This window comes from Prunus mume, linkage group LG4 (assembly GCF_029339155.1).
Source record: "Prunus mume cultivar Tortuosa linkage group LG4, ASM2933915v1, whole genome shotgun sequence".
Lineage (NCBI taxonomy): Eukaryota > Viridiplantae > Streptophyta > Magnoliopsida > Rosales > Rosaceae > Prunus > Prunus mume.
Genome location: NC_142701.1, coordinates 14,414,365 through 14,424,863, shown reverse-complemented (window position 1 = coordinate 14,424,863; position 10,499 = coordinate 14,414,365). Strand labels below are relative to the sequence as shown.

The 10,499-nt window shown below is 35.5% G+C and overlaps 1 protein-coding gene across 1 annotated transcript; it reads right to left on the bottom strand.

The window, feature by feature from the left end:
• Window positions 1–6,239: 6,239 nt before the first annotated feature.
• LOC103327529 (coniferyl alcohol acyltransferase-like) lies at window positions 6,240–8,025 on the bottom strand. The gene is made up of 2 exons (XM_089051418.1): window positions 7,586–8,025; window positions 6,240–7,380 (listed from the first exon to the last, which is right to left on the bottom strand). Exons 1-2 carry the CDS (start codon window positions 7,991–7,993, stop codon window positions 6,406–6,408), a joined length of 1,383 nt encoding a protein of 460 aa, XP_088907544.1. The 5' UTR covers window positions 7,994–8,025; the 3' UTR covers window positions 6,240–6,405.
• Between the last annotated feature and the right edge of the window lie 2,474 nt (window positions 8,026–10,499).

Below are 10,499 nucleotides of genomic sequence, written 5' to 3'. Positions count from 1 at the left end.
TAAGAAACACGAAAAAATGATATCTAACATGTTCGGTTGGCAGATTGCGAATTCGGATTGAATATAATTTAGCTAGTCAAGTTGATGAGCAAATCCCTGTCATGGGGCTGTTGTCACCAAGTTGATGAGCAACTCCCTAACAAAATCGTAGTTTTAGGAGTAGCTAACCAGAGTGACGAGTTCAGACCAAACTTGAAGTTGTTTAAGCCGTCGATAACAACTATGAATGGAAAACCTGGGAAGCTTTGTTTAATTTGGATTACGTTAATTAAGAATAACAAATAGATAAGCTACATGGGCCCACTTTTGCGTTGTGGGCGCCTCTCTCTCTCTCTCTCTCCTTGTCTGCTAAAAATTCAATTAGTTTCTTAATTCCCTTCATAAGCGAAACCAAAATTGAAACAACGTACAAACGTTAAGATCTACATGGTAAGGTTTTGATAATAAAGTACCAAACAAAACGACAAATGTTATGCAGGGGCTAAAGTGTAATTTCATACTAAGCATTTTCATGAAACCACTATTATTAATTGAAAGTTTCTTCTATTTGGCTGTTGATGACAGTGACCACTGACCACAACACAAGCCATAGCAATCATGAGCATAGAGTAGTTTACCAGTGAAAGCTGCTTAATTAATATCTTCTCCTTATACTAATCTCTATATTAATCTAATCAAGATATAAAATTCTTATCTTTATAGAGGTAGGTTTTGCTCCTCAAGGAGTTAGCATTGACCTAATTTAGTGACACAACATATTATGTAGTCAAAAGTCTAGAGTTGTTAAGCTGATGTATATATTTAATCCTTTCTGTTGGCCTTCCACAACCTCAGTAGTAACCCAACATTATTAGGGACCCCTCTTTTTTGGGTATATTTTATTTATTTTTTTCTTTAATCTTTTTTAAATTAAGTAGGTTTATGGGTTTGGTCTTTCTAATGTCATACCAACTGTGGTAATAGTGGTTGGCTGATCATAGGTAAACTACTTGGCCCCTCCTAAGTCCCTTTAATTTTATCTTATTGGTCATTACTATTTTTTTTAATACAAATGTTAGTCTAAATTAGAAGGGGATTAGGTTTTCTCACACGCAGTTTGAATATGAGACCACTAATCTACAAGTCAAGACCAATTTTCACTAGGTTAGACCTCATTGGCTATTAATTATTAATACTTAAAATGGTTTATTGGATGAATTTTTAATTTGGACCAAAACAAACCTATATGGTGAAGGTGTGACTTCTTCCAAATCCAATAATTATTTGTTGAGCATAGCTAATGCACCATAATTAAAGGTTGGTGATGATGCTATTAGTTTAACCTTCAATAACACAAAGTCTCCTATGTTTCAGATACCTACGAATATATCAAAGAGTCTTCATTCGATCCATTGGTTGTGACGGCCAAATAATAACAAAAAAATCCACTTTGTTCCATATTCTCTTTCTATACTTTTCAAATTTTGTCACTGTACCTAATTACCCTTCTTGTTTTTTTTTTAAAAAAAAAATAAATAAATAAAGCAATCCCTTTGAGCTTCTAGTTTAAAAAAAAAAAGTTTGATTAGCATTCAGAAAAGTTATGCTAAAATCACCTTCTTTTATTTTTGGGAGTTTCACTAAAACACCCAAAATGGGGGTTGAAATTATAAAAAAACTCAAGCACTATTTAAACATATAAACACACCCAAAACCCATCATTACACATACTCAAAACTCATTTATAAACACACCCAAAAAGTTGACTTTGGGGTTGATTTTGGGTGTGTTTCTATGTTTAAATAGTGTTTGGATTTTTTTATAAATACATGTCTAGGATTGGGTTTATTTATAAATTTGTATTTATTTTTTTGGGAAAAAAGTTTAGGGGTCTCTTTGAGGACTTATTAAAGGGGCCTTAGCTCATTTTTTGGTTTTCACTAAGAGGGATTGTCGGCAACGAGACTCGAACTTAGGCCTTAATAGTGAAGAGAACAATCCTTATTGACTCAACCAACCCTCATTGACAGAAAAAAAAATCACTTTAATTAGCTTCATATGTTAGTATTAAAAACGTTATTACAAATTAACTTGATTTGATTTAAGGAAGTGCATGGTACTTGACCAACAATTGGCTCGGCTTTCAGTCCCGTTCACATGGTCCACAGGGACCACAGACTATCTTGGTCAACTACTCTTGGATTAAATCCAATGGTGGACGTTAGTCTAAACAATAAACCCAATTTATAATTTTAATGCAATTTGTTTTGGGTAAATATATATATATATATATATATATAAATATCCTTTCACACGTTTCTTCTATTTCATCCCTTTAAAATTCCACACTCTCCCATATGCCATTTTTTTCTCTAGCAAGAGTTTGTCGATTTTTTTTTTCAACTTGAAAATCTCTCATTCATGCTTGTACTTCTCTCCCTTTTTCAAGCTTAGTGAGGGTGGTGCGTGATGAGGCATCTTTAAAAAATAAAAAAATAAAAAGTTACCTGAAATTATTTAAATTTTTTAAGAATATATAAAATAAAAATTAATAAATTAGGAATAACTTTTTAAAAATACCCAGCAGCCCCTCCTAACCCTCAAGCTCGACGGTACCATCAAACCCCTCATCTTCTCTCTATTCCCACCGACGCTCTCTCTTTCTCTCATCTCTCCATCTCCTCTCATGCTATCTCTCTCGTCTCTCCTCTCTTCCCCTGCAACTTAGATTTGGAAGAGAGAGTGACGCCAGAGAAATATCTCCCCCTAAACTGTACTAAGTTCTTCCACAGAACCGAATCCAACCCAAAGTCCACCATTTCCAAAATTTACAGAACTCCCCAATAAATAACTCAATAAAATGAAAAATAAAAAGGGAGAGAAATTGTTGGAAAATTTAATATTAACTAATATTGATTTTCCTATTTGAATAGAAATTAATAAAATCCATTGGGTTAAAGACATGACCCTTGGGTTAAAGACATCTTCACATGGGGGGTGACAACTCTTCAAACCAAGGGATGCATTGTTTGCCTTTTCAGATAAGGATACCTTTTTGGAAAGGGTATTTCATCATCTATAAATAGATCAATCTTCCTGCAGTTTTAAAAATTCAGTTTAATTCTCTACATACAGACTTTCACATATAGAAAACATTAGAGTTTTCATAAAGAGAGGTTCCTGCATAATTTGGTTCAAAGTTCCTTGTGAATTGCAGTGCTTCTTTCACAAGGAGGGGAGTCGTTGTATCCTGGGAGGCGAACGCTAGTGAACCATAAGCACCAGTGTGGGGCGTAATTCATCTTAAGGTCAAAGTGTCCAACACTTGCCTCGACTCAATTAAGGTTCTTCTAATTCAATTCTCCTTTTGTAAAAATCTGTTTTATGTGCAGTATTTATTTTATAGCAATTTAGCACTCATATTTCCAACAATCAACACCTACTGTGTGGGTGATGAATGATGAGTGATTGAAGAGGAAAAGAGGAAGGGGTGTGTGGGTGATAATGATGGAGGAAGAGTGATTGGAAAGAGAACGAGGAATAAAGGAGAGAGAGAGCCAGTGAGAACGAGAGAGACGATCCCGATGACGATGGAGGAGGGGAAGGTGATGCGGAGGATAAAGGATGGCAGCCAACGCCGACTATTGTGGTGAGTAGCAGAGATCGAAAGAGAAAGGGGTTGGGAGGGGCTGCTAGGTTTTTAAGTTTTTTTAAAAAGTCAAATTTTAAAAAAACATTTAAAATGATTTCTCCAAAGAAAAAATATTTATTTTAAAACTACCTATGCCAAGTCAGCTGATTTAACGATTTTTATCTGAAAATTAATGGAATGAGGCCACCGTCACGGAATGGAAGTTGAGGGGGGAGATGAGTCATTTAAAATATAAACGGGCAAACAGAGACTATTTGGAAACCACAGGGGGCATCTGAACAAATAAGTCATTAGAAAATGACAAGTGGTTAATTTTGAAGTTTTCTCTCTAAATAGCCGTTATAAAAGTTTTTGTATAATATGTTATGTTAGAATGAGTGCCTATTCGTATAAATCCCGAAAGAAATGTCAAGATTTTTTTTGGTCAATGAAGAAATGTCATGATTGTGGAAGGGTGATAAAGATGGAGATGAGTTGGAGGGAAAAAAAATTTCCAACATGTATGAAAGTGTATTTGGACTGTGTACACAAATATGTACACGGCTCCTGGTCCCCATGGACTAGGTCAACAGGACTGCCAATTAGATTTGGGTGCATGCGCATGTAAAACTAAATAAAAGTAAAAACAAAAACAACTTTCTTGAATTAATGATTGCAAATATGTCAAAACAAGTAATTGCTCTTTCTTTGAGCTTAGTGTTAATGATCACTTTCGGCAATATGCATATGTTACCTCTAACGTTAAAAACGTTATTAACATTTTGATTTATTAGGGAAGTGCAAGGCACTTGGCTTTTTACTTTCGGACGCGTGCATGCCCTAAATTGAAAAGGTGCAACTTTTTTTTATTTTTTGTGGATGAAATGGGGGGTAAAAGAAAGTTAGATTGAATGTAAAAACAACAAATACGAAGAAAAAGAAGGAGAATTTGACAAGTACTTTCCAAAAGCGGAATCAAGAATTTTCTTAAGTTTCTCGTTTATTATATGCGAATAGTTTAATTGGTTTTTTCTTGAAAGTTGCTTAGGTAGAAAAGCCAATTTGTTTTCTTAAAAGCTGTGGAACGAGTTAAATTTTACCGAGATAGAGTATAATAATTTCCACCAAATATAGGATGAACTTTCGTAAATTTAACACGAAGTTTATATTTTTCAGAAAAATTTACACTCTAGAATCTAGGATGTGGTTTTCAAACGATCTCATGCAGGTCAATGACAAAGTATTAAGGATTTCGACGAAAAAAAGGATTAAGGATTGGCATACGCCTTTCCCATAGTAGAAAAAGATGCAATGAATTGACGACAAAGTATCTTGACGCGTGTTACTTGCTGACTGGAATGACTCTTTGAGTAAAGAAAAGTAGACTTTTAGTATGTTATTTTGTAGACATTATTGGACGCTAATTTATAAATACACAGAATAATATTCTCTCACCAAACTTAAATCCCAAAATTGCCCGAACATGCAAACCTCAGCTCATAGTTGACAAGCTTAAATTTGAGAATATCTTAATTAATATAAAATCATTAGATTGAAATGGATTGAATGGTTAAGATTAACTAAATTAATTATATATTTTTTTAAGAAAAACATATATTAAAAATAATTATTAATTGATTTTCTCTTTCTTATTTCTCTATCCTTGATCAATGTTTCATCAAATCTTCCTATTTCGTCGTTCTCTAACCTCTAGAATTCTTCAGGTAATGACTTTCCCATCCTCATCCTCTTTCTTCTAAAGCTTTATAAGTGTCTGATTCTTTTCTTCTCCATCCCTAACTTTGATTTTTGCTTTTTTTTAACTACTTATTTTTTGGGTTGTTATAGTTCTACATGGATTATGACTCTCGAAGAAAAGGCTTAGGGCCCCACCCACCCACACACAAGGAACTTCAAGCAAATTGTCTTTTGCCATATATTTTTTAATGTTATTATTAATCATAATGAATAAAAGCTAAATCTTGTAAGCCATTAAGATGTTAGAAAAAAAAAAGGGGAGAAAGAGAGACCATTCAATCCATTCAAATCTAATGGTTGAAAATTTGTGTCAAAACTTGCAAAACATAATGCCATTGATCTGCCCGCTATATATATCCCCCTTTATCGAGGGATTCCTAAAATAATTTTATTTGAGTGACACTTTTTAGGGTTATGTACAATTTTTTTTTCAACGGTCCAAACTGTCTATTTTTCAAGTGTTCATTCATAGATCATCCTTACAAAAAATGAGGTAAATTGAAAATTAAGACATCTAATTGGGACAAACAAAATAAACTAACGCAATACTTCAAAAAAAGACTATAATAATAACCATATAATTGAATGGTCAAATAGTTTCGAATTCAAACGATGTTTTGTAGAAATTATTTTTGTGAGAATATCTAAAACTTAGACTATTTTCGATTAATTAAATACAATGTTTAATGTATCCTGTCCAGACACTAGAAAAAGTCACGGGCGGCGGTGCTTGGTAACAATATCCAAATTTACTAAAAACATGCAGGTGGCGTAATATCCCCACCTTTCTATAAAAAAGCAAGTTTTGCCTTTATTTGAGTTGTACGAAAAGTAGAATGAGATTGATATGACCAATGAACACTCAGTTAAATAGTAAATAGGCGAAACACTTGGGTATATAATAATTGGCTAACATATGATATGAACCATATGCATGCATGTTTTTGATACAAACAAGACATACATATATATAGTTGCAGCAATCATGCTACTATTAAAGATAATGACATAGCTAATGGTTGTGGTAACACTAATATTCAAATTTGACTAAGATAATCAAAAGTCAAGGGTCTAAACACATGAGCAGCCTCCTTCTCTATTAACTCCAACTGCCCTTTGAAGATGTGCATGTACACAATCCAGTCACCTTTCCTAGCCGGACTCGGCATTGGCATCACATACCCGGCATTGCCGCCCCACGGGAAATGGTACGACCCGAAAACCGGCAGTCCCCACCCGAAATCCACCTTCGAAACCGGAAATCTTTGCCCCGATGACACCACAAAAGCGGGGCCCTCTTCACTTCCACTGCTGTATATCTTGGCCAAGGCTGGCACCGGTCTATGAGCCTCAACCCAGTCTATTAACCCCAAAAAATGCTCCTTTGTCACAGCACATTTCAAAAAATTATGGACTTCCTCAGCTACCCAATTCAACGACTTTTCAACTAGGTCTTCCACTTTTTCCCCCCCAAATGGAATGGATAGCACATTTCCAAAGTATGTAGCCATATGTGAGGCTTGGTGACTTTGGTAATTTCCTCGCTCATTTAATCTTGTTCGTCCATCAACAACAATGCCCATTTTGCATAATTTTTTAGCACAACCAATTTTAGTGTCAGATTTAGCCACCATCTTCCACAAGAATGCACAAAACGATTCGAGCTTGGTCCTTTTGAACCCATTGGAGCTTGCAAGGGCTTGCAGATTTTCAAGTTGCTCTGCTGTGACGTAGTATATGCGACTGATGAGATGGTCTTGGTCAACATCAGTGTCGTTTTTGGGAGGTGGCAGAGCTGTGATGGGCACGTACATGTCGTTTAGGGCGGGATCAATGTGACCAGGACGACGAGGGTTGAGCAAAGAACGACGAAAAGTTGGTATAAGAGAGAGTGATTTCGACTGAGCCATCTCAGCCCATGAGACCAGAAACATGTTGGTCGAGTAGGCATCTGCTATGCGATGATCAAACGTGCATGCCAGCACCATTCCTCCACACTTGAGCTCAGTTGCCTGCAATTCATTTTGTTTCTATAGTGTTAGGATATTTTGTTATAACGTAAATATGATTTTAACTAAGGTTTTGTGTTTGCAATTAATGAGTCATGTCTTTCTCGGGGCATTCGATATAACTAAGGTTCCCAAAGTCAAGTTCTAGCTGGTCCAGATTTTATCTATGTCGACATAACATGACCTATCTAGAGAGACAGACAGATACCTGGACAGCCAGCACCCCATGCTTCTTCTTGGGAACCAATTTGCCCTCTATGCTCTCATCAGGGTCATAAAGGTTAAGGTCCTTAAGCTCAACATCTGCAAAGGCTTCAAAAAAATCGACACCACGGTTGTTGCACAAGATCTCAGGCTCCCCAACAGAGTTTTGCACCACCTCACCAGAGAAGGCATAGAAAGTGACCAAAGCTTGGGCCATGGCCTTTCTCAGAACCCCAACCATAGACCAGAAGCTCATGCTCTGCTCATTTTTGTAGCAGAAAAACACCCCCACGTCTACAGGAGGCAGAAGCAAGTCAAGGTTGGAGAGTGGCAGCCAATGCTCTTGCAATGGCAAGGCAGCAGCCACCACTTCCTGCTTGCTCCTGGTCACCTTGAACTCTCCTCTCTCCATGTTTGATTATTTGATTGCTATATGGTTTGATATTTTTGTAAGCAACAGACGGGAAGAAAGGGAGGCAATTTATAAGCAGCCAATAGCCTCAAGAAGAGAGAAATTTCTAGCAAGACTAGCTAGCCAACTACCCTCCTATGGGGATCAATAAGACAATAAAAGCCCTCAAAACCTGGAAGATGTTTTGGTATTGAACGGCCGAAAAATGGTTCCAAGTTTGGTAGTTTATTTATTTATTTATTTATAGTACAATGGTCTAAATTATAAGGAGATGCTTTTGTGAGAGCTTTTTATCTCTCCTTTGTGAGAGCTTTTTATCTTTCTTTTATGAGAGTTTTATTTGTATTTGTTATGGTTTGGTTTTTTCAAGTTTTATTTATTTTTGATTATTTTGAGTTTGCAATCTTAGTTAGGATGCCTATGCTAGAGTTTCTTCGATCATGCATGATCGTTAGTGAAGACGCACCAAATTATCTTAATTTTGATGTTAGACCGCTCCGTTATTGTAATGGTCCTTTATGACTAGATTTTTTTAGCTAAATTACGAATACAATCTTAAATTTTTTTTAAAATTATATATATATAAGAGAATTTCTCACACACGTTTGGTACTTAAAAGTCAGAAGCAATGGCAAAGTATTTGAGTATATTCTTGCTTGCATAAATGACTAGTACAAGGCTGGCTGCCTGCTCTTGCCTACCACTGTTTATTGGACCATTAGAACAAAGTCCATGTGCTGTCGATTATTGCTTTAGCAAATTAGGCCTCGAGGAGAGGACTGTGGCGTGGGGATTTTATCCCGGTCCGGTCCTACTGAAATGCGTGCCTCGTGTGTGCATGTATAAGGGTATAACCTTATTTGTGACCAACGATTCAGAGTACACTACGGTCTTGTTTGGTACACCTTCTAGACTTAAACTGGCTTGTATTAACTTTTATCCCATCTTTGTTTTACTTGGTACTAATGAATTTTAAGTGGGATTACTAGTACTGATCCAATCAAAAACACCTCCTTAGGTGGTATTAGTGAAGCCCGTGTAGAAAGGGGGACAAATAGTCCCTCGTAATCGTCAAGTGCTGCAACCGTTCCAAACCTTCCACCATCGCAGCCAGAACAAAAATACCTAAGAGAAAGAAGATGCATTTCATATTCTTGTATGTATACCATCATGCTTCTTCATCAAATTTTTGAGAAACAACAAAAATGTGACTAGAAACCAAACTCCAAGAACATTCAAATTCAGATCCATTCAAAACTCAGCCCCAAATCCAAAACTATAAAATTGGACTTCCATTCAAAACTCAGATGATAAGAAAAACTACCATCATAGCCATACGATTTTAGTTGGCACCAATGGCTGACGACGAAGACTTCATAGCTCAGACTTAGGGTTGTAGGCGACGACGACGGCTTTGCGAGCAGAGGGAGAAAAGGAGAAAACGAGTAAATGAGGAAAATGAGAGAAAAATTTCGAGCAAAAAAAAAAAGCACAAATAAAAAGAAGACTGAGAATAAGAGAGGATGGAGAAGATGGAGGAGGAAGATGAAGAAGAAAGAGATGCAGAGAGAAGAAAAGTTAAAAAATAAAAAAATAATTCTGCCCCCGTTATTAATAATTTTAAAAATAATAAAACTTAGTCCTAGTCCAAACATACATCAAACGTAGGACAAATGTAATCCAGCTTAAACCAAGTCAAGCCAATCCACTACAGTCCTTAAACATAGTTCCTGTTAAGACAATCTTGTGTAACAAATGAGGCCTATAAATTTTATTTCAACAATCCGAACAGTATGTTTTTAAATGTTCATTCATATAGTTAGTTAAATTGAAAATTATTAAGACATTTAATTGTAATCAACAAAATAGACGAACACAATACTTTAAAAAAATATTAAAATAAAATAAAAAATATATGTAAAAATACTTAATGAATAACAATTCGGATCATCAAAATATAATGTATTGTATTATAATGATGTAGTTAATCGTTTATTGAAATAACATCAATAAAAAAGTTGACTCAAGTCCAAATCAAAAACCCTGTCAAATAATTTGACCTCAAGCTTTTAGCAGTACGGAAAGGAGAAGCTTCTTTCCAAATCCAAAGAAAGTAAGAAATTGAATTGGTTCATCAATACATCGTTAGAGAGTGTGTAGCAAGCGCACTCCATTTTCATGAATTTCCACAGTTAACCTTGGTGCGTCCGTCAACAAACAATGCCCATTTTTCCACAGTTCTACAACCAACCATAAAAGGTACTAATTTTTGCTTTAAAAAAGGACATTTGTGAAACAAATTGGTTCACATAATGGGATAATTAACATTGTGAGCAATTTAAATCCCTCAATAAGAAAATGTAGCTTAGGGCACTTTTCACTCTCTTGCACCCAAGTTCGAGTCCCTCTCTGGGTAAACTAAATTAACTTAAAATAATTTAAATTATCGCTTGTAATTCAAAAAAAGAAACCCATAACTAACTAGTGATATAACCAACATTATACC